General features: G+C 42.6%; 5 protein-coding genes across 18 annotated transcripts in view; 2 read left to right on the top strand and 3 right to left on the bottom strand.

Annotated features, from left to right (window-relative positions):
* Positions 1–10,821, bottom strand: part of LOC108102247 (casein kinase I) — a 30,550-nt gene extending 19,729 nt beyond the window's left edge. For 4 of the 13 annotated variants that reach the window (XM_017206986.1, XM_017206989.1, XM_017206995.1 and 1 more), the window contains exons 1-2: positions 10,497–10,819; positions 8,620–9,685 (exon numbers count right to left, since the gene is read on the bottom strand). In XM_017206986.1, coding sequence (XP_017062475.1) covers positions 8,620–8,645 — 26 coding nt within the window. In that variant the 5' untranslated portion in view covers positions 8,646–9,685; positions 10,497–10,819. Of the gene's footprint in view, positions 1–862; positions 1,167–2,072; positions 2,324–8,619; positions 9,686–10,496 lie in introns of those variants that run through there. The other 9 variants (XM_017206991.1, XM_043209005.1, XM_043209003.1 and 6 more) reach the window with 5 other exon arrangements.
* Positions 10,822–11,406: 585 nt separating this feature from the next.
* Positions 11,407–15,545, top strand: LOC108102245 (nucleolar protein 6). Its single transcript, XM_017206984.2, has 6 exons — positions 11,407–11,554; positions 11,613–13,036; positions 13,102–13,212; positions 13,270–14,510; positions 14,572–14,975; positions 15,034–15,545. The coding sequence occupies exons 1-6, from the start codon at positions 11,522–11,524 to the stop codon at positions 15,439–15,441; spliced, it is 3,621 nt and encodes a 1,206-aa protein (XP_017062473.1). The 5' UTR covers positions 11,407–11,521; the 3' UTR covers positions 15,442–15,545.
* A 22-nt stretch (positions 15,546–15,567) lies between these two features.
* Positions 15,568–16,985, bottom strand: LOC108102243. Of its 2 annotated transcripts, none has more exons than XM_017206982.1 (2): positions 16,835–16,985; positions 15,568–16,774 (listed from the first exon to the last, which is right to left on the bottom strand). In XM_017206982.1, exons 1-2 carry the CDS (start codon positions 16,899–16,901, stop codon positions 15,696–15,698), a joined length of 1,146 nt encoding a protein of 381 aa, XP_017062471.1. In that variant the 5' UTR covers positions 16,902–16,985; the 3' UTR covers positions 15,568–15,695. The 2 variants fall into 2 exon arrangements, with proteins under 2 accessions (XP_017062471.1, XP_017062472.1); XM_017206983.2 differs by having other exon boundaries at positions 15,568–16,763; positions 16,835–16,947.
* A 79-nt stretch (positions 16,986–17,064) lies between these two features.
* LOC108102242 (protein asunder) lies at positions 17,065–19,735 on the bottom strand. Its single transcript, XM_017206981.1, is given in 4 exon segments — positions 17,065–17,651; positions 17,707–18,012; positions 18,083–18,126; positions 18,128–19,735. Coding segments are annotated over 4 exon segments (2,076 nt in total). The 5' UTR covers positions 19,661–19,735; the 3' UTR covers positions 17,065–17,458.
* A 416-nt stretch (positions 19,736–20,151) lies between these two features.
* Positions 20,152–22,913, top strand: LOC108102262 (ATPase family AAA domain-containing protein 3A homolog). Its single transcript, XM_017207018.2, has 6 exons — positions 20,152–20,514; positions 20,648–21,122; positions 21,184–22,008; positions 22,079–22,277; positions 22,335–22,453; positions 22,509–22,913. Exons 1-5 carry the CDS (start codon positions 20,292–20,294, stop codon positions 22,425–22,427), a joined length of 1,815 nt encoding a protein of 604 aa, XP_017062507.1. The 5' UTR covers positions 20,152–20,291; the 3' UTR covers positions 22,428–22,453; positions 22,509–22,913.
* Positions 22,914–23,096: the final 183 nt, after the last annotated feature.

Genomic DNA, 23,096 nt, shown 5'->3' with positions numbered 1-23,096 from the left:
TCGGTAATTTGATTTCTAGTGTTTTCTTCCTGCATGGTTCAACCTTTCGGATCGCTTAGAAGGGGTAAGAGTGACCCCGAGAGAACCCCAATCCCAACGAGTCTCCTTCACCCCGTCAGTCCGCCTCCTTTACCGCTATTTACGCCGGATTCCTTCCTTCCGCCTCGGGTGGGCGGTAGTGAATTGACGAGGGCGTGGCTTTTTGACATTGAAAACCCTCACGTGCGTTTGCGTTGCCAACAGAAGTTTTCTTTCCTTCATTTTTTGTTGTTTTTTTGTTGCAATGTTTGCAGCTTCTGGCTGAGTTCAATGTCGCGGCCAATGCAATTTGAGCAATTGCATTTTTACGCTTTTTCTTATTTATCTTTAATCGGCATGTCTTTCAGTCGATTGCCAAACTCAAGGCCGGGAAAAGTCAATACGGTGTGGCCCTGCATATTAGTCAATCTTCTCAGTTTACCGTATCGCTCAAGATACTATTATTTACATTTTATTTTCGTTTAATCAATCGCGATAAGAAACAAAATGGATACAAATTGTACTCTGAATAATATATACATACTGTGTAATGTAATCGTATAGTTCTTATGGATTACATATGAAAATAACCTAATCTCATGTTGTTTGAACCAGTCTAAATTGCTTCTTTTGGAACCAAAAATTCGTTACATATAAAAATTATAAAAACGTTAAAAACTATTCTGGTCACACTACCCTATCTTCGATTATTTCGTGCAACCCTTCGGTTTTGAGCTCTTTTGAAACTGAGCTCTTAACATGTGTTTAACACAAGTGGACAACGTTTGGGAGCCGCAGCAAGGGAAAACCGACATGAAAACGATAAAAGTATGTGAAAACTAACCCGGCGAACTTCGTGGAACGGTGCTTTCAGTAGGAACGAGATGGCGAGAAGGGCCTCATGCATTGAATCCCATGGAAGAGGAAGAGCGCCGCGGGGGATCGACGACGCCCAGTGGCCGTCAAACTGTGAGCAGCTGTTGTTGACTGCGGCCGTTCACTCTTCGTTGTTTTATTTTGTCGTGGCTGCTGTTGCTGATTTAATGCTGATGTGTTTAAAAACGTGTTTTATTTACTGCCTTTATTACAATTATTGAACAAGCTGCATGTCTGGAACTTTACACAATTTTTACACAGTTATTGCACATCTGGTTGGATTGAAATTTAAAAAACATTAATTATATTGGGCTTTTTTAAACACTTCCACTTTTTTCTTTACACTCGAATCACATTTTATTATTATAATTATAGATCTTTTTGTATTGCTCTTTGCGTACTATTTATTAAAACTCAACAGGAAAATGTTTTTAATTTGCCATATCCGCTGCGCTTTGTCTTTGTATGCGTGAGTGTGCGAGCGAGGAAGAAACAATGGAATAAGAGAGAAAAAGATCAGAAAATATGCTGCAATATGCGAGAAATCCGCTCAACTTTCGCCACATTACGAAATTGAAGCCAAGTTTGAGACCCAAGCGCCCCCAACCAACTGCTTTTAAACACTTCTTTGCTTTTTTGTTACTTTTCTTTTGCAGGTCAAAAGTCTGAAAGACAAAGGAGTGCGAGAGAGAGAGAGACTCATATGGAGTGGAGGCAGCAGATACAGATACCAAAAAGGCAGGCAAAATAAATTGTGGAAAAAAGTCATAAATAACTCGAAAAACCAGTTTATGTTGCCGGTGTATATACAGGCAGCTCCAAACAGCAGCAACAAAAGCAACAGCAACAGTAAACAAAGTGTGCAGCAAAACGAAGAAAAGTGCGAGCGAGCTAAGAATAGTACTTAACAAAAACAACAGGGAAGGGGGGAAATAACCAAACTCGTTAAAGTTGTGCAGAAGATGGAATAATAAAGCACAGACAGCTGACTCGAAAACTAAAAGATACACACAACACACATACACAGCTGAGCGCAAAGAGGGAGAGCCAGCGGATATACAATTTTCCAGACTGTCAAAGGAGATAGATAGATAAAGAGATAACAGGGGTGTTTAGTAACAATTTGACAGCCACAACTCTTTTTCTGATTCCAGGCTATTATTTATTTTGCTTTCCACCTTTTTACACACACACACACGCCTAAACGAGGCGCAATAAGACCGTAAAAAACGTGGCTGCATTCAAAATCATTTCAAAAGGAAACTGGAGCAAACACAAATTATTCAACGTCACAGCGATAAAGCGATTAGCGCGTACAACACACCGCGAGATTTGCGAGAGAGTGGCGAAAACACAAGATTGGCGAGGAGGAGACAGTTTAACAACACAACTGCCGTCCCAAACGATCGAAAATCAAATGAGCTCCCCACAAAGAACACCCGATGGCAGAGGCAGTGAGACGGAGAAAGAGACCGTGAGCGAGAGAACGCCACACAGAAAAAAAAATTGGAAATCATATGAAGATCAGTTCTGTGATTTTGCGTAAGGGTAAAAATATTAGAGGTTTATTTAACTTCAGAATGTAACATAATTTTTAAGTAAAAAAAAAAATTACCCTTTTTAATTTTATTAAAAGGATTTGAATTTAACTATCGAAAGTATGAATTTAATTATACAAAGTATATACATCGATCCCTGAAATAGTCAACCTACCATTGTATTTCTTTCTGTGTATAACAGTGAGAGAAGACCAACGTTCGAGAGCGAGGTAAAAACACTTGTGAGCGTGTGAAAATGCGGCAAATAAGCAGTTTGTATTAGTATGTAATTATTGTTCTTGCCGCTGCTGCTTAATGCTGTTCTTGTCACTATTGGGGAGAGCCCAACAAAAACAACAACAACAATACCGAGCTGGGAAAGCGAGTGGCATACTGATAATGAAGAGCGACAGGGACAGGCAGCTTTCATGCGTCAGAGGCCAAAACTACTGCAAGCAAACTCGTTACACAAACAAAACGCACCTGTCAAACACACGCAAACATACAGGCAAACGAGGTGGAGAACGTTAAGCGGAATACATAAGTGAACCAAGCCGGCAAAGAGAGGCTCTCCGATCTCTGGCTCAATGGAGATTTCTTTGAAGCGCAGTCGCAACGGTGTAGTTTCTGTCTGCAAGAGCGAGCGAGAGGGAAAAGTTGGGGTCGGGGGTGTGGAGTGACTCATTCCGTAGTGCCATGCATAAACGGCGATAAGCGAGACAGCTGTATGCCTGCTGCCGTAACAGTGTCTGTTAACAGAAAAAGCCTATGGAATGAATACAGTGGGGTTGATAGGAATAAGTACCTGTTATAATAATTATATCTAATTTTTTATAACATAGGAAAACTATTTTGTAAATAAATAATTATATATTTTTAATGTAATTTAATAGTTTTTAAATTACCTTAAATGATTTGTTTTATTTTTTTCTTTTTTTTTTTAGATCTAGATTTAGTTAATTTGAGGCAAAATCTATACCTTTTTCATTGTCGGCAGCACCTCTCCATCAACACTGGCGGCAGTATGGTCATAATTAAATGTTTAAATATTTATTTAGGGCTCCTCTAATGATTTCACCTTCACTGTAATGTTTATCTTTTTTAACTGCATATCGATAGACCTAGATACACATGATGTGTGCATTTTTCTTGTGGCGGTAATTATCGAAATGTAGAAACGGCACAAAAAAAAAATAAAATAAAAAAACCAAACTCGAGCAACAACTTGGGGTTATTGAGCTCCCTGCCTCCAATTTTCTGTCTCGCTCAGAGTTTGCTGCAGTTGATATGCGACTACGCATTTGACCTCAATTGCAGGGGCGCGACAGAGATGGAGATAACTGGAGATGACTGTAAAATCTACAGCGTGTTGTTTTCTGTTGCTTTTGGCTTTTCTTTGGTGGCCGGGCAATTAATTAATTAAATTGTAATTTATGTTTGCTGTTCCAGCGACATTTATTTGTTTTCAAAAATTAAAAACAATTATGAGTGAAACCACAAGAGGCAACCAAGAACCAAATCAATGGCACAAGGAAAAACCAGTTGATTCTTAATTATCAGTAAGCAAGACTATAAAGTAGAAGACATACTCGGCAGACAATCTTGAGACGAAGGAGAAGGACAAAGAGATACCGGGAAGAGTTCAAAGCCAACTGACTCTTTTGGTTCATTAATAATGACAGAAGACTTTCTTGGGCAGAACGTCTTTTTTTGAAAATGTATTGAAATATCTATTGATGTAGAGTTTAAGGTAAAAGGTTTTTTTCTATTTCAACTTAAATTTAATTTGTTTAGGTATTTAAATAAATTTTTACTTAAAAACTTTTTTTTTCTATTAAAAACGCACCCTTCTGAAATTTTCCTAGATATGCACACTGCGAGTATGTTTTTTCTGTCTTAAGCTCCTGCTACAAACAACAAAAAACAACAAGGCAAAATTTTGAGACAAAAAACGCACTAAGTGTGGTGGAAACAAAAGGAACTCAAACAAAAACCAGACTTGACCTGAGCAACTTGTTAGGCTCCTTTGCAAGCCACGTCTAATCTGTTTGTCCGCCTTTCCCTCCACTTGAAAAATTCCACGACTCCAGACACCGCGATAGAGACAAAGATGAAAAATTAACGCAAATAGAGCAGTAGGGAGGGAGCTTCAAGAAGGTAGCGAGATAAAAGATAAAAGCGAACTTAAGCCAGCCGAGTTGGTTGAACAGCACTTATCCCTTTTCATTTTCTTCATGGCTCTGCTCTTGAAATTTCGAGTGTTGAAAAGTGAGAAATTGACAAGAATTTGTATGGTTCTGTTTTAAAAGAACTTTTAATCTTAAGCTGCAAATGACAAGAACGCAGTTATAGAGTCAGAAAGCATTAAATAAGAACTATACTATTCAAAATCAGTTATACAATTATAAATGCAATTCTACTTTGTTTAAGCTCAACACAAATGATCTTGTGTTTCGTGACTTTTGTTCTGTTCTCTTTTTTGTCCGAAATTTCAAGGATGTTATTCCTGATTTTGGGTCCTGACGGTCGACAGAATTACCTGATGATTCATTGCCGAAGGCTTAACAAGATCCAACCGCAATCGTATGTGGAAAAATGAAAAGGAAAGAAAAAATGAGACTCCGTTAAAGCTTTGTGTCAGCTGTTTGTTTGTGAAATCCCATCGATTTGTTTGACAGGCTTTTACTTTCACCCACGTGTGTTCCCCTCTAATTTTCTCTTTTCCTTTTGGGACTCGAGCATCTAATTTAATTAGATGAAATTTTCACACTATTGGTTTTTTTTTTTGTTTCCACGCTTTTTGCTGTCGTTGCTCTATTCATGCATTTTATTGTACGATTTCTGTTTTGCACTATACGACAATGACACATACAGACACAGCTTATTTGAAAAGCATAACAATTAGTAATTTAATTATTGTTAGACTTCATTAATTTTAATTACCTTAAGAACATCTCCAGAAATATTAGAAAATTAAGTTATTAAGTCTTTGTACATGATTTGTATAGTTAAAAAAAATTTTTTCGGAAAAAGGGGGCGTAACAAGTGGTTCCAAAAAGCTGTATTAAATTGGTATGGTCTTTATAAAAAGGCATAATAAATCAAAATAAGCTTAGATAACATCGAAAGGAATGAAAAACCTAAAATAGGTTATGCCATTGTATTAAATTGAATTGCCTGCGAACTTAGGAAATCATTCGTTGTAGGCCATCGGGTTGTCTATAATTCTGAGCAATCTGCTCAGAGCCCTTGGCTTTTCTGTGGAGCAAAAAGAGAGAAACACCCCCACGCAGTCTCACTCACTCACTTGTGGAGCAAAGAAGAAAAAATAAAAATCCAGCGATTGACAGTCGACAACAGCCTAATGACGTCACCGGTAAGTAGTGCGTGGTGTGTGAGTGTGCGGGTGTTTGATGGGTCACTTGTGCTTTGCTTCTTTATTTCGGTGCGTTCGCCTTTACATTCACATTATTTTTGCTAAATCCGCAACTTGTCCTTGCTTTTATGTGGCAACACAGCTGCTGCTCACTGGTCACCCAGTCCGTCACCCTCCGTTATCCTCTCGCTTTCGTTTGGTTTTCTTGTATTATTATTGGAGCTACTTTTCGCCACACGCAACTTGGCTTTCTTTTTGCGGTTCTTTTCATTTCCCCATTCGATACAGTACAACTTCCCTAACAAAAACTAACTCAATCATGTAATTAACTTCTTCAAACAAAATGTAATAATATTGCACAAAATTCAAGTTGTAAAAAAATCTAAGAAATACAAACATTTTTTTTAAGTTTGTAAAAAAAAATTTTCTTATCAAGCAACTTTATAATGTCAGTTCTGTCTACTGCAATTCCTCCCCAATGGGTGGCAGGTGGCACCACCGGAGTGGCCTACGTTATGTTGCTTGCTGTTCTCGTTTCTAACTGAAAATTTAGGTTATCCCCGTCGCCTCTTTACCATTCCCTCATCATAACAGCTCGGCTATTAAATAATAAAAAGTAATACAAAAAGTTTGTTTTACGTTACATTCGCTGTCTCCATATAAAATGTGTGGAAATGTGAATACTTAAATGTGTGTGTGTGTGTAAGTTTGTTGGTTGGCTAGCAACAAAATTACGTTAGATTAGTTTGGTTAGTTGCCTTCCGTTTTCTTTTATTATGTACCGCCAGTGGCGTGTTAAATAAATGTTGTAACATGATTTCTGTTTTGCCATTTCTTACTTTTTTTTTGTTAAATAAACATGGAAGAGAAAAGGCTCAATCATCACCAGTTGTTGCTTAACCTACTTTAATTTAAGCGGGTCAGCAAACATTTTTAATTCCCTTTCGCTTGAAGTGTTTAATTTCCTGGGTTAATCCGTGTTTGCAAAATAAGGAGCTTGTAAATGAAAAACGTTTGGGTTTGAAATACAAAGTATACTTTATGTTCGCTAAGCCCTGAACCTTCCAACATCGCTTAAAGTCATAGCTGGACATACTATTAAATGAAATCAACGCCACAAGTGCTTGACATTTTTGTCTAAGTTAATAAATTATTTTTGACCTTTTTAACTGAATGCAAAAGCATCTTAATTACGTGCAATCAAGAATCCTAAGTCCTGGATCAACAAGGGTTCTACAACGACTCCCCAGCTTACCAAACTTTATGGCTTTAATTCCCGGAGGTCAAGTAATGAATCCCCGATAAACTGTGCCCAAAAGTCGGCTGTCTCGTACGAATCGTGATGAGCGACGAGCAAACAAGTGCTTTGTATGAGTAAACATGTGGCTGGAAGACCCGAAAATGCAGACAGCAAACATTGGGAAGACCCAATGGCAAACAAATGTGCGTATAAAGAACTATAAAACACAAACATACAGAGTCACGGACACAGAAAGACTTGGGACCGGCAAGAACCTAGAAATGCCAATAAGCGAGCACGAGGTAAATTCATCAGCAACGACTCAACTTTGGACCCACATCCAAGGCGAAAAAGGTGCCTTCCGTCGGCCTGACACAAGGAGGCCGATCAACTAAAATGCCTATAAAATATTTATAATGTGCGTGAGTTGTGTGCACTTCGTTTCCCGCTTCCTTAAACAAAGACCGAAGGCATACACTGTGCACCCACATATGTGGGCATTATGTATTGGATTGGAAACCCATTTCATTCACCCCCTTCTCTTCGCTCTTCTTCTTATTTTGGCTGGCGTGCCAGAAGCGAGAAGAAGCAGACGCCATAAACCAAAAGCAGCAAAAACACTTGCGAAAATAAAATAAAATCAAACACACAAGTTTAAATAGAAAAATCTCTTTGCTAAAAATAAATTCTTTTGGCAGAAAGGCAACAGCAACAACACAAAACTCAACGGATAGTTGAACTTTTAGCAATGCACAGTATTCACTAGGAAATTGAATCACTGCTAGTCCCTAAAATGTGCTTCAGTACTTCAGATCAGTAAGATCACAACTCTGTATAATAAGCTTATTTATGGACCATAAGTTAATAGATATATCTTATATAAATTATATAATGTTGAAGATGAACTCGGGAGTATTGGTTGTCTCAAATAAGAAAACTACCTATTTCTAAGGAACTTCAAACATACATTCTTTTTCATATTTATAATCTTATCGCTATCAAAATATCCATCCGTTTGATAGCGGTCGACCAGAGCAAGCATATGGGAAATTTATGGGAACAACCGACACTTTCGTCGCTTAAGAGTGTTGATTTCCTAGCTCTTATCAATGCAAAAGTGTAAAAATAGTCACAAGCTCATGGTTTCTACGCACAATTTCAGTGTTGATTGGGGTCGGGAAGTCGAGTTTGAACTACGAGTTGGTATGGTGCGTACCAAGGCCTCAGATTCCTAAGCACAGCGTAAAACCAGCGAGCATATTTTGTTTGGCTTGGTTTTCTGTTAAGAATTAAGTGCTAAAAATTGGATTTTGTTGTGGTAGGCAGGCACCAATCCAATAACTATTAAAAGGGTTACCACCACTTGCAAAAAAATTTTAATTTTTGCAATAAAACAGTACGTTAAGTTCTTAAGTTAAAAAATTGGATGAGAACTGATTCTTTGTAAATAATGCTTACATTTAAGATAATTTTTCGGCTCAAAAATTCTTTAAGTTTCAGGATACAAGTGGTAGGTAAACTCTTAAAGAAATCGGACGGCATTGGAGTCTATTAATATAGTCATAACTCACCTTGTTTGCCGTTCACGTCGCTGCATTTTGCCTAGCTAATCTCGCTTGAATTTTGACTCAAGATCTTGATCGCCTTTCCGTTAATTTTGATAATGAATTTTTATCGGCTGCCGCTGCTGCGTTTGATGTACTTGTTGTTGTTCTTCTTGTTGTTGTTCTTGCTGTTTGGCGATTGGTTTGATCCGAAATGCAAGATTTGTTTGCTGCACAAACTGGAGGATCAGCAGGATCTATGGGATGCGTGCGAATTGAGCGAATTATCCTCACCGCGCACTCACACGCACACTCGCGCACTCACTCACACTCACTTAGCGTCCGCGCATGTCGCGCATGCGGCCAACACACACGATCACAGAAGATGCTCTCTCCCACTCGTTTAAGGCTAAACGACAGGTGTGTGTAATGAGGCCGTCTCGCTCTCTGTTCGCTAGCTCACAGTTATTCCTGTTGTTCCTTTTCCTGTTCTTGTTGCTGTTGAGTCGTCGATGTTGTTTGACATTAAGTATTAAATTTGAGCAGCATCTCCTTGAAATTCAAGGCTTTATTTTGTTTTTAATTTTTTTTGCAGGTTTTTGTTGGGTGTGTGTGCTGTGAAGTTGTGTGTAGAGATGTCAGAAGGCGGGCTATTTGTCGTAGAATTGGTATATTACTTTTGCTAATCCGTTTGCCGCTGAACAATTGATCGAGTTTCGGCTTTAACTTTTGGTTCAGTTCTATATTATTCCGGTGCAACTTAGCCAGGTGTGTGTTGTTAAGGGGAATTGTGGAAAACAGTTTCGTGCTACGCTGAATAACTAGGTAAACAAATAATTTTGGCTAAACAATTTGACAAACACACTTTTGCACATTTTATCCAACAATTTGTGTGACAACAAATCCGAAACTCAAAATCGAATTTATTCAATTTGTTGCTATGTTTTTCCCAGTCTCGGCTGACATTTTAGTCAAAAGTGCTTCCTGCTGCTTTAAGGGTGTAGTTAAATTCCAGTTATGGACAATTTAACCGGTCAGTTGCACGCTTATACACTTATACCACATGTGTCAATCGCCTTAAAATCATAGCAATCTGTAGAAAAAAAAGAAAAACTCTTTTTAAACATGCTGAGTAAATGAAAAGCAGAGCGCTGCGGATTTCAACAAAATGCTTGGTTCGAAATCCGCTGCTGCTCCTTGAATTGTTATGGTTATTTAGAACCTACATCAACTATACATATCTTGCAATTGTTGTACTTAATCTGTCATCACCGTATTAAATTTTTTTCTGTTGGGAATATAAAAGAAATTCAATAGACTACAGACTGTAAATGAAGTGCGGTATTTTCTTGGTATATAAGACCTGCTCCCGCCGAGATTGGTCACACTAAGAGCTGAGAGCGCTAACTAAGTTTGCTATTTCTCATTGATTTTCATTAATTTCTGGACTGTTATTATTATTGATATAAGACTTTAAACTTTTTTTCCATCAAGGTCTACAACAGAAAGTTATAATTGACCCAAAAGTAATTGATGAAAATCTTAAAACATCACAAAATTAGGCCAATTAGCTGTCTGCCTCCGCACCAAGTGAAATGTTGGAAAATATCTTGGGGCACAAGGTCGAAGTAAATATTTCCGTACGTGATTTCGTTTATTTTTATAATTTTTCACGTTTTGTTATTCGATGCAAAAAGAGCCAAAGCGGCGATGGCCGAAAAGAGAGTGAGTGAGACAGAGCGAAAGTGGGGGAAAGAGGGTGTAACTACTCGACTTTTGGCCATATTTTTTTCAATGGGCCGCCTTTCTGCCAACGCATCATTTTGTTTGGTTTGCTTTAATTTGTACGCAATTGAATAACTTGTGGGCTTAATTAATTAGCAATATCTTTTCTGCCGATTTACCTTTTATACAGTTTTGCACGCATTTTCACTACGCCTCATTTTTTCACCCATACACTCACATACGCACGCACGCACAGACACAGTTACACACGTTCGGACCGAATTAAAATTTGCAACTCGATTTTGCAGCTGAGCTTCCGTCGCTTTCTCGATAACTACTTAATTCACTACTTTTTACATATTTAGCTGGGCTTCTGTTTATTATACTTCCACCGAAACTTTCCTCGAAAGGCCAAAAAACGCACGCAAGAGAGCACGAGAAAAATGGTGCGATTTTTTCCCTTGCCTGCACACACACACACACTCGAACATGAAGAATCCGAGTATGACCAATTTGGCGAAGGAAGAAAATACTTCAGGAGCATTAGATACTGACTACTGGCTATATCAATCTTATTTAATAATATTAGCTGTCCCTCTATGATTTTGTTTGATTTGCTTACAAGGTTATAAAAACTAACAGTCTTTAATAAACGTGACTGGTAATAAAAATTATGAAGTAAAAAATACCGACTTAAATACCGCGGATTTGCGTAGCCAATTAGCCGGCAACATTGTTTATCTACACTTTAAAACTGACTAAACTTTAATGGTTAACTTTTTTCTGAATTAATCACTGTTAATATATTTTAATATTAAGGCAAACCCATTGCAAAGACTTTTGATAATTGCGAAAAGAAGAAACAAAATATCCATAGCGAGTTTGCACAAACACCTACACTTGCCACAGCTGAAATCACTTTCAAAGTTAGCCGTCTATGTAATATACAAAAGTTGTATACATTTTTAATAAGATTGTAAACTTTTTTTTAAGATTTTATTCCTTATTACGTTTGATGCTCAAAGTTTGTTTTTGCTACTAGTTTGGGTCTAAAAAATACAACTGCCTTAGTTTGGGGTGACCATATTCAAAGAGCCGATATACCGAACACCAATATACCGCAATTGCAACACGTGCGAGTTTCGCTCTCTCTCCAGATAATAAATAAATTATATTTTACAAAGGATCTGCAAACTAAAGCACCATGTTAAAGGCTAAAAGGAAACCTGGCCCGTTGGTAAGTATGCCCGGATTGGTAACTATAATGTGTGTGGTCTAACATTTTACCTATTTAGGCGCGAGCACCGAAAAAATCATCAAAGAAAGCCGCCCGACTGGATTCCCAAGAAGATTCAGCTGCTGAGGAACACAGTGATTTGGAACAGTCCAGTCCAAGCACCGATGATGGCTTCGATGAACCGAAGTCCACTTCAGCCAAGAATACTTCAATAGTTCACAAGGCAAAGACGAACAAGTTTAAGCAGAGGGATGAGTCCAAAAACGTGAAGCCACCCACTCTAGAAGAGATGAAGGAACTGCGCGACACCCAGAACCTATTTCACTCCAATCTCTTCAAGCTGCAGGTCAAAGAGATGCTAGAGGAACTGCAGCTTAAACCCAAGTACACAGAGTTCATAGAAAGTTGGCTGGAGTCATTTACGGTTTTTACCCGGCAACTTAAGGATGGTTTATTGGATCGGACCCACTTGGAGGTGCCTCTAAACTTGCCTCAGGCGCCAACCAGCTTCGTTTTCTCGAAACCCACTAGGGAACCCTATTTAATTGGAGCGGCCGCAATGGGAACCTTGCTAGGTCCTAAAATCGTGATGGACGTGGCACTGGAGATGCCCAAGGAATCCCTGCACAAAGACGATTATGTAAACCTTCGCTATGACCAGAAGCGAGCTCTGTATCTAACTTATGTGGCTGAGAGAATGATGGAGTCCCCAACCTACTCGCAGGATAAGTTCACCTTTAATTACTATGCGAACAATCCGCTCAAACCGATTTTGGAGCTAACTCCAGTAGCCAAGCAAGTGACAAAGCATCTTCAGGTCCGCCTGTTCATCACTGCTCCGCTGAGCAGCTTCAAGCCAGGAAGATTCGTGCCCTGGAACAACAATATTCGACCCGCCTTCTACGGGGACGAGTGGGATGAGGAGGAGCCGCTACCTCCCACCCAACACTACAACGCCAACGTGTTGTTTGATTTGACTTTAAGCGAAAACCAGGCGCATATAGAACAAATCTTTAAAGGCAGGCGAAACTTCCAAGATGGTTTACTTCTTCTTAAAGTCTGGCTGCGTCAGCGGGAATTGGACATCGGTTTCACTGGTTTCAGCTCCCATATTCTTGCCGCCTTTATTGTGTACCTAAACTCGCAACGCATCCTGCACCAGTCGAGCAGCAGTTACCAGGTGGCTCGAACCGTTTGGAACCAACTGGCCAACTCTGACTGGACAAAAGGCATTACGTTGGCTCCTGCTTTAATCCAAAAGAAAGAAGAATTAACCAAATTCTCAGAACACTACGATGTCTGCTTCATGGACGTTACTGGTCAGCTTAACCTGTGCGCGAATGTTCCACTTTCCATTTATCAAAGAATTCGAGAAGAGTCTAAACTAGCAGTGGATTTACTTAATGACATGAAGCTAAACAGTTTTCCGCTTATATTTATGCAAAAGTGTCCATTGTACAGCCGCGTGGATAACATCTTGAAGTAGGTGGTGCTAGCGTTTTAAAATTCTCCTTCCAAGATTAACATTCCATTTTTAACTTATCTAGGATCACCAACTATTCGTGTATTAATCAGATGCTTTTGCTGCATTCCCAGCCTCGATTAAAATACGACTATGCGAGATATGGTTATCCCCAACTTCTGCACATTTTGACAGAGTAAGTAAATGAAGGAACTCATTAAGGTAACTGAACAAATAAAATCTGAACTCTTAGGCTCCTTAAAAAGGGACTTGGTGAGCGTGTCCACTCCATTATTCCTTTGGAAAGAGCAACGACCGCGTGGCCTGTAGAACACAAAGCTCCAGTTATTGGAAAGCATATCCAACTGGGGCTGATACTCCATCCAGAGCACGCCTACGAGGTGTTGAACAAAGGACCCGCTGCCAACGAAGATCCCGAAGGGGCTGCTGAGTTCCGACGGTTCTGGGGAGAAAAGTCGAACCTTCGGCGGTTTCAGGATGGCAGCATCACCGAGGCTGTGGTTTGGGGCACTGCACAGGACTCGCCAGCCAAGAAACGACTAATTGTTCGCCAGATTGTGCTGCATTTGCTCGAGCATCATCTACAACTCGATAGCAAGGATGTGCAATATATCGCCGCCGAACTGGATCAAGTTTACAAGCTGTCTCCTTGGTTCAAGGTGAAGAAACTGAAAACCAAACTGCCTCTGGATCAGGACACAGATGCGGAGGCAGTTAGTCCGCACGTTATTCGCTGCTACGATGAATTGGCACAGCAATTGCACGGCTTAAATGAACTGCCCCTGGAGATTGTTTCGATATCGGGCACCTCACCCGTCTTTCGCTACTGCGAACCCGAGCCAGTTCTTCCACAAGCACGAATAGTAGAAAACCACATCCTGGCCAGCCAAGTGCAGCGGATCATCATCCAGCTGGGTCAAAGCGGAAAGTGGCCAAACGAACTGGCTGCCTTGCGTGCTCTTAAAACAGCTTTCCTCATTGAGATTGGCGAGAAGCTGGAAGCGCAGTGCCACCTGCAATGGAGGATGACCGCCGAGGGTCTTTTGGTTGTCAAGCATGGCTACTGTTTCCTTATAGAGCTGGCCCACAACAAGGAACTGGCGCTGCTCAAGCAGGAGGTCACTGAGCGCGGCATAACCACGTACGTGGACAATCCCGCCAGTCGTTTGCTAGAGCGCCAGCATTACATCCTGCCCAAAGTAAGCGGCGCTCTGCACTCGCTTCATCAGACGCACTCCGCCTTCGGTCCCACTGTGCTGCTGGCCAAGCGATGGCTGGCCACCCAACTGCTGGACGATGGTCTGTGGCCTGACATGGTCACCGAGCTCCTGGTGGCGCATCTCTACCAGCAGCGGTGTGCGCCACAGCCGATAGCGGCTCCCCAAACTGGATTCATTCGCTTCCTGCAGCTGCTCGCGCACAGCGATTTTAATGGCGAGCTTTTCCTGCTTAACTTCAACAATAGCTGGCAGGGTAAGTCTCTGATATTTATCCTACCGAAATCCTATATTAATATTACAAATATTTCAATCAGAGCAACAAATTGCTGATCTGGAGCACAGCTACCGCGGTGAACGGCAGAGCTATCCTCCTTTGGCGGTGGCCACATCCTACGATATGCAGCACGCTGGACGCCTGTGGACCTCAGATCAATCCCCTAGCCAAAGGGTTTTGGGGCACGTGACCCGGCTAGCTAAGCATGCCCTCGAAATCATCGAAACTAGTCTTATGTCCCAGGATCTGAGGTTTGTGCGTCCAGCGCAATTATTCCGAGCTTCCAACGAGGGTTACGATTTGGTCATACAAATTAAGCCGGATCTGGTGCCAAACTCATTGAGCTACGATCTTGGATCCCCATTCGTCTCCTTTGGCCAACCCAATTTCAACTTGCCTCGGGCAGGATTAAATTATCTGGCAAGGATTGTGACACAACTGAGGGTAAGAAATTATAAAACCTGTGTGTATTCGATTTTACATATTTTTTTCTGCCGTTTAGTCAGCATATTCAGACTTCGCTGCCTTTTTCTACAACCCTCACGGCGGCAAAGAATTGGCTATTGTCTGGCGGCCACCCACTGAATTCGCACCAAAGCCCTTCAAGGTTACCGAGCTGCAAGCTTGCAGTCCTTGTGAAAACGGGAAAGTACAAGTTGTTAAAGAGACTCTGATAGAGGACTTTAAACTGCTGCTTAAAGACTTTTACCTACGCATTGCCACGCCAGAGGAACTTCGTCGGGAACAGCGAGAGCATCAGCAACCTAAGAGGTACTTCAATGCAAAGGAGACAAAGGAGGAGTCCGGTCCGAAACCCAAAAAGCAGAAGACACTAAAGGACGCTGAACAGAAGGCACCGCCCAAAAAGAAGGTTCTGGTCAAAAGCAAGTCCCTAAAAGCCTTAAAATAGTGATAGCCATAGCTTATGGACTATAAGTGTAAGTTATTACAAATAGATAATTTTTAAACAAAGTTAAGGATTGTGAAATAAATTTTTTTAATGCTCTCATCCTATTTAAACGTTGTATTATTGATTTTAACATATTTATTAGCACAAGCCGCTCTATGTAACAACTGGCTTTAGGAAAGTTATAAAAATACTACATGTTAGTTCAAAAAATGCATATATGAAAGGCGAAAGTATGAATCTGGTGAAAAGTGACATCACTGTTGCTTCCAGGTGACCCTAGTCTTCTTTTTCCTGTTTTCTAACTCCAGTTCTTGGCAGTTATCATTGCGCTCGATGGGCTCTTCCACGTCGAAAGGTTGTTCTATCTTTGGCTTGTAGACTGGAGCTCTGTTGAGGGTGCGTTGATAGGAATATTTACTCAGTGGAATCGTTCTCCTCTCCTGATTTAATAGCTCGTTCATTTGCTGAGTACAAGTTTTCGTCTCAAAGCACTCACAATTTCTATCTGGGCAGACATCAATGTGGATTCGTCGCCTTGTACAAGATTGATCTAGTGGAGACTCCGGTGTCATAACTTGAGGCCGGTTCTGCATCATTAAATCCTGTTCGGTACAGGTCTGTTGCGATTTGCAATGCCGACATGGATGATTTGTCTCCTCCTCCGAACTACAATCACATTCATTCGATGTATATGTTTCAGTGGAGGCAACTTCCACCAGGTGGCTATTTGAAGTATTGCAACCCGTGGAATTTGTGTTGGGCTGAGTCTGGCAAGCCATGTCCTGTGGTTTCTTCTTCACTGTCGGAGTTTCTTGGCTGGAAATGTTTTGAGTTTGGCAAGCAGCGTTCTGTGGCGTCTCTTGATCTTTTATGTGAAGTTTACTGAAGCTATACTGGGTTTGGCAGCTTGAATTACATTTAACGCATTTGGGACAATGCTGGCAGCCGGTGCTCTTCATCAGGTCGCACGTTGAGGTGCAAAGGCTGCACCGGAGTGGAAATGTGTGTTCCGATTCAGCAGCCTTGATCTTGGACCAACCAAGTTGAGTTGCCATGCTGGCAACTGTCTTTTCCGTAATGGGAAGTTCTTTGGTGGGATGTTCCTGCTGAAAAGGAAAAGGTGTGGCTTGGTTGTTTAGATCGTTCAGAGAGCAAATATTCGTGGTGATTGGCTGTGGTTGGAAGAAAGTCACAGCAGCTTGTGGAGCCAAGTCAACGGGACAAAACAGTCCGTTGGGACCTATACGACTGTAGCTTAGCATCCGAATATCCTCCACTCGCCGAACATCCTGTTGGGTAAGTATAAACATCTCATTTCCCACCTTAAAGGGAACTTGATAAGAAAAAGACGAAAGTAAATAAGAAATTTGTTCAGGAAGAGTTAAATACTCACTGTGGACTGCTGGTGCCGCCTCCTCGGTCACTTGAATCACCTTATTTACAGTGGAGTTATTAGTCATTTTCGTGGCTTTACAAATAATTTAGAAAAAGTTTTGAAGAAAATTACAAACCAAATTTTTACAATACACAAGAGAAAAAGATGAGTTGATAGGCTAAGTGATTTAAATTGTAATATAGCTGGGACAAAATATATTATATCGAAGGAACACAACAAGAAAATTATTAAAACTTTTAGGATTTCATGAATTTATTTTATCTTTAAAAGCTTTTAATAGTATACATCTGTGCGGTAGGCCAAAAACTCTCGATCGTTGGTAGATAATGGCTTAAGTTAAACATACATTTTGAATCTTAAATTAATACATTTTGAGGCAGTATACATTAAGTAATAATAACATCATTTGTTTTCCACAATGATTTTCGAGCCCTAAATAAGCGATTTAATCAAGGAAAAAAACTTTTTCAAAGAATTCTAGAAAAAAACTGAATTGCCACACTCAAAACGAATTAATTAAGCTAAAAATAAAGTCATATTTAAGGAAACAAATTACAAAAATGTTCTTTCTATATTTATAATTGTACTCCTAGCTGAGAAGCGGGTCTCCTCAAATCCTTTTTAACTGCGTATGGACTCTTCTTTGACATTGGGTGTAATGCTGGCTCCCGTCGCTAGGGAATCCTTCTCCTTGTTGCCAAAGTTTGGATACAACATCGCCACTTGCCCCAGCGGCGTGCAGAGACGACCCGAGAAATCCAAGCGTTTGTTGGACTGACTTCGCTCCGCTGAGGAGATGATATCGAGCAGGGATCTGGATAGCAAATTACATTAGTACTTGCATAAATATGTAACATTGAATAAACCACCTTTGGCCGCAACTAGACATGCGGCGCTTGCTAGCCTTTAGAAGGCTATTGGAGTTGTTGCTGCCACTGGCACTTCCGCTGTTCATGGGATCCAGGCGCTCAGGAGAGAGTGGGGATTCCGTGTAGGAGCGTAGAAGGCTGGAACCCGGTTCTGACTTAAGTGGAGCATCGCCGTATGCGGCTCGCAAGCTTTGCAGGCTTTCCAGTAGATTCTTGTGGTGCCCTGTGGTGGCATTAAGCTGGATAAGCTGTTCCAATTCCCTGTAAAGCAAGCGATACTGGTCCTTTGCTTTGGAGTGCTTTAACCTAAGCAAAAAATTAACAATTAACAACTCACGAAGATGTTGATTCCTTTAAAACCTCGATTTTTGCTTACCTAGCTCCATTGGTGTGCGTGAAGGGCAGAACATCGCCCCGCGAAGGCGCTCTTGTAGAGCTCGTGGATGTGCTGCTGGCAACGGACTTCCTCCTGCTTGTCCATGTCCTCCTTGACCAGTAAATGAAGGAAGTGCGGCAACCAACTGATCTGTCGTTGCAGGTGAAACAGGATCGAAGAGCTGGTGGTCAGGGGAAAATATCGCGGGAGACGACGCGCCAAATTGGGAGCACTCGGATCCTTCACCTTCAGCGGAACCATGCGCGACATTTTGATTAGCTGGCCCAGTTCAGCAGTGCGGTAATCCGAGACGCGACCTCCGGGTCCATCGGCAATCGCCGGAGCCTCATCCATGCAAGAGCGCGTAATGCACAGCGAATGGACAAAGATCTCGCCGCCGCGGGCGGACAACATGTGGCTGGTGGCCTTGGAGCCGGTCTTACGTGGCATCTCTAGCAGCACAGAGCGTCCGTTCAGCAGGAAGTTAATTAAACAGGAGCTGGGCCGCGAAGTAACGTCCACGGGTGTGACCAGGAACTGACCCAGGCAGGGCTGCAGATCCGCTGAACCACAGCCGCGTGGTGTGCACCACTTGAGGGTCACAGTTTCGTAGGTTGCTCCCTGCTTTATGCTCGTGGGCAGACTAAAGTCCGGCCCGCAAGTAATGGAATGGGCTCGCCGGCTATGGAGTATCTCCACGTCGTAATTTGCACTAGAGTTGGCATTTTGCTCCTCCTTCATGGGTATGTTGGTTACCGTGGTGCTGGCCAGATCGTAATGGTTCAAGATGAGGTGCGTCAACTTGTACGAGATGTCTGGTGCGCTAACCGTGTGGATTTCGACATCAAGCAGCGGTGATATATTCAGCAGACTGCGGTTGGTGACCAGTGACTCGACGCCCAGGGGCACAATGTTTAAGATGACCAAGTGACAGTGATCGATGGCCAGGCCTTTCTTGGCGGGCGGAGCTGCCAGCGCATTTTGCTGAACCAGCACCGTATTGAATATGTCCTCCAGGCTCTTCATGCTGGTGTTGTCCCTCGCCGAGGTGATGCAGATGACGCGACCCTTGTTGGGAATCCGTGGCAGTTCGTCGGGACCAAGTTCGGCCATTGCAGCCAGTTGCTCGTCCGTGGGTTCAGCCAAAGCCTCGATGGCAGCTCGCAGTCCATGGATTACCGAATAGTCCGAGTTTTGGGGCATATTGCGCGACGGCACGCCCACCATCACCATGGCGTTCATTACGTGCGACATGTTCTGCGTGCTGGGACTCCAGGTATTTACAATATGAGCCGCCGTGTCTGAGACAATAAAGCGAACGTGTTTCTTGCCTGGGAAGAGATCCCAGACCACACGGCAGTACTCGATAGAAGACTCGCAGGCACAAGTCCACAGGCTTTTGCTGAACTGGGTTCCACCGCCACCACCGGCTCCACCAGCTCCCGCTGCTCCCGGTCCACCGCCATCCGATGAGGGCTTTCCCTTTAAGAAGTCCATCGAAATGTACTCCTCGCTGGCGATGCTGAAGTAGCGCGTGTGATCCAGCACGAAGATGGTCTTCTGATTGCGTTCGAACATGATGGAATCGCCTGGTAAGCTAAAACACAGGGCAAAATCAAACAAATGCAAGAAACCAAATTGTTTACAATCCTAGTTCACCACGAACAGCTGATGATGTGGTGAGTCTTAGCCGGCATAACTTTCTGGCAACGCCGAAAAAAAAATGTGAACGAGAGAATAAACCGAGTTTCCGTCTTTATTGGGCTGTTTTTTTCTAGGATCGTTAAAAAGAATAGAATGGTTAACATCTTTATTTTTAAAAAAATCATTTAAAAAAAATTGTTGTTGTTGTAAATGTTTTTTTTAGCTTTGCCTTACTATTCTTCTTCTGTAGAAGAATGTAACATTGTAACATTAACAATTGTAAATATTTTAACAATGTTAAAAATGTTATAAAAACGATCAACGTTGATCAAATATTATATATACTTCTGTTCTACCGACTTAAAATAAAAATTAAAGCTTTTCCTATTGTCACTTGAAGTTCAGCCGTTACCGTTTACCCCAATCTGGCCACACTCTTTAAGAATCACGTTGTTGGATTGTTAAGCAAAAGCCCTCAAAATTTCGTAATATTTTCTAGATTATTTTTTTGCCTACTAAACTCTGAGTTAAAATCGCGTGCAGCGCACCTTAAACTAGCAGCACAATGTCGTGGCTTTTGGGCAGAAACCGTCAGCAGCCCCAGCCGGATCCGTCGGCTAGTTATCCGGACGGAGGTGGTGGCGCCGATCCGGAGGGCAGAACGGCGGGCGAGAAGTCCGGGGATGCGCAATTGAGCCGGGCGGAACGCAAGGCGATGGAGGCGTACCGCTTCGACTCGTCAGCACTGGAACGGGCTGCGGATGCGGCTAAAACTCTGGAGCGTTCAAGTAAGCGGAAAATTTCATCAGCCAGTTGCATAACCACCGACATGCGCTATGCTATCGCAGCGTGCGTGTGAGACTGGGAGTTAGAGTTCACCTCCATGACCCATCATCCATGTCCCATGTTAATCTCGTGCAGAACACGCTCGGGAAGCCCTGGAGCTGTCCAAGATGCAGGAGGCCACCCGGCAGACGGAGTACAACACCAAGGTCAAGGAGTACGAGGCGCACATTGAGCAGGCCAAGGTCGAACAGAAGCGAATCGATCACGAGGAGCGCCGGAAGACGCTCATTGAGGAGACCAAGCAGCAGCAGCAGCGTGCTCAGTACCAGGATCAATTGTCCCGCAAGCGGTATGAAGATCAACTGGTGCAGCAGCAGCGCGTCCAGGAGGAAAACCTGCGCAAGCAGGAGGAGAGTGTCCAGCGTCAGGAGGCCATGCGCCGCCAGACCATTGAGCATGAGATCGAGATGAAGGAGAAGAACCGGCTAAAGCTCCTGGAGCACGAGCTGCGGGCAAAGGCTCGCGTGGATCGTGAGAACAGGGACATCAACCTAGAGAAGATCCGTCTCAAGGCCCAGGAGCACCGAACAACTGTTTTGGAAGGCATAAAGTGGGTGATTGTTAGTTTTTTAACTAGATAACATAACTGATATCCCATTTCTTATTCACAGAACCGCGGGCACGGTTATTGGCGCCGGTGCTGAGGCCATGCTCACCGATTGGGACAAGGTGCTGACTGCTGCCGGAGGACTTTCTCTGCTGGCTCTGGGTGTGTACACGGCGAAAGGCGCTACTGGTGTGGTTTCCCGATACGTGGAGGCGCGTATTGGCAAGCCAACGCTGGTGGGCGAAACATCGCGCTTCGCTTTTCTGGATGCCCTGAAGAATCCGCTAAATTACCTGAAGAGACTGCGTGCCAAGCCCACCGATGCTCTGCAGGGCGTTGTGCTGAATCCGAAGTTGGAGGAGCGACTGCGCGACATCGCCATCGCAACGAAGAACACGCGTATCAATCGGGGTATGTACAGGAACGTTCTGATGCACGGCCCACCCGGAACGGGCAAGACCATGTTCGCCAAGAAGCTAGCAGAGCATTCGGGCATGGACTTTGCCATCATGACCGGTGGCGATGTGGCGCCAATGGGCAAGGAGGGCGTGACGGCCATCCACAAGGTGTTCGACTGGTCGCATACCTCGCGTCGCGGTCTGCTGCTGTTTGTGGACGAAGCTGACGCCTTCTTGCGCAAGCGATCCTCGGAAAAGATCTCGGAGGATCTGCGTGCCGCCCTGAACGCCTTTTTGTACCGCACCTCCGAGCAGAACCCCAAGTTCATGCTTGTCCTGGCGTCCAACACCCCCGAGCAGTTCGATTACGCCATTAACGATCGTCTGGACGAAATGGTGGAGTTCACGCTGCCTGGACTAGAGGAACGCGAGCGCCTCTTGCGCCTGTACTTCGATAAATATGTGTTGCAGCCAGCTGCTGCTGGTGCAAAGTAAGTATTATAAATTGTGTAACAATATGTTTTTATATGAATATTTATATTACGTCCAATTGCTTTTTAGGCGTTTCAAGTTGGACACCTTTGACTACGGACAGACGTGTTCGAAGATGGCCGCTCTGTGCGAGGGCATGTCGGGCCGAGAAATCTCCAAGCTGGGCGTGTCCTGGCAGGCGGCAGTGTATGCTTCCGAGGATGGTCTGCTCACTGAGAAGATGGTGCTGGACAGGTGCTACTCGGCTGCTCAGCAACACAAACAGAAGGTAGGTGTTTATGAAATAGGATGATACGTATAAACGTTAACGTCGTGTGTCTTGTAGATGGCCTGGCTTTCGGATCACGAGCGTGCTGACCACAAATCCATTTCGGGCTCTGCATTACCGCCCCTTAACCTTACTGCCAACAAACTGTGAGGATCGTAATAGGACTTGATTTCGAAGTAGATGCAAACTGCATTCAAAACTTGTTTAGTTTTCTAATGGTTTAACTTTAAGTTGGTAACGCACAGGGCTTTATCTTACTACCGGATACCAAACAGCAGCCGAGACACCAAAAATAAGTGCATATCCGTTACGTGTATGCATTTAAAAGCCTGTACAAAATCGCTGGCGGAAGCACGTGTTTGTCTATAGATGCAATTGAGTTTTACCCACTGATAATTGTATTATAAGCTTACATTAACTGTCTCACTAGTGTATACAATAAGAGGTATATATTTTAACTGCTGTTGTTGCATTTCGTATGTTAAAGCTTTGGACGTAGACTGTAAATTGGAACCGGTAGCGCCAGCACTGTGAGAGATTTATATTAAACTTCTCGCTGGCGCGGCCAGCAATTTGACTAGTCCGCAGTGTTTTCCTATAAATGAATATGAAAAAATATATATAATTTACTTGTTAGAACTGTGGTTTTATTTTTTTAAAATCTCCAAAGAAGTAGGGACTTCTTTGAATGCACATAAAGAAAAAGAAAAATATCGAAAAATATTTACCACCGTAAAGAAACTATAATGCAAACTTTTAGGTATAATAACGACAAAAAAACAAACAGTAGGTATTTTTATGTGTTAATACTAAATAAAA

This window comes from Drosophila ficusphila, unplaced genomic scaffold (genome assembly GCF_018152265.1).
Source record: "Drosophila ficusphila isolate 14025-0441.05 unplaced genomic scaffold, ASM1815226v1 contig_791, whole genome shotgun sequence".
Taxonomy (NCBI): domain Eukaryota; kingdom Metazoa; phylum Arthropoda; class Insecta; order Diptera; family Drosophilidae; genus Drosophila; species Drosophila ficusphila.
The sequence above is the reverse complement of the archived record's forward strand: the minus strand, read 5'-3'. Positions and strand labels throughout refer to the sequence as shown.

What these genes read in the sequence shown, in the direction of transcription:
- LOC108102245 (XM_017206984.2), top strand. Translation starts at nt 11,522, where the DNA reads ATGTTAAAGGCTAAAAGGAAACCTGGCCCGTTG. An exon ending in CTTCTGCACATTTTGACAGA is followed by an intron (nt 13,213 to 13,269) that starts GTAAGTAAATGA and finishes CTGAACTCTTAG; the next exon opens with GCTCCTTAAAAAGGGACTTG. An exon ending in GGATTGTGACACAACTGAGG is followed by an intron (nt 14,976 to 15,033) that starts GTAAGAAATTAT and finishes TCTGCCGTTTAG; the next exon opens with TCAGCATATTCAGACTTCGC.
- LOC108102243 (XM_017206982.1), bottom strand. Translation starts at nt 16,901, where the DNA reads ATGACTAATAACTCCACTGTAAATAAGGTGATTCAAGTGACCGAGGAG. An exon ending in GGCGGCACCAGCAGTCCACA is followed by an intron (nt 16,775 to 16,834) that starts GTGAGTATTTAA and finishes TTTCTTATCAAG; the next exon opens with TTCCCTTTAAGGTGGGAAAT.
- LOC108102262 (XM_017207018.2), top strand. Translation starts at nt 20,292, where the DNA reads ATGTCGTGGCTTTTGGGCAGAAACCGTCAGCAGCCCCAGCCGGATCCG. An exon ending in TAAAACTCTGGAGCGTTCAA is followed by an intron (nt 20,515 to 20,647) that starts GTAAGCGGAAAA and finishes AATCTCGTGCAG; the next exon opens with AACACGCTCGGGAAGCCCTG. An exon ending in ACTGTTTTGGAAGGCATAAA is followed by an intron (nt 21,123 to 21,183) that starts GTGGGTGATTGT and finishes TCTTATTCACAG; the next exon opens with AACCGCGGGCACGGTTATTG.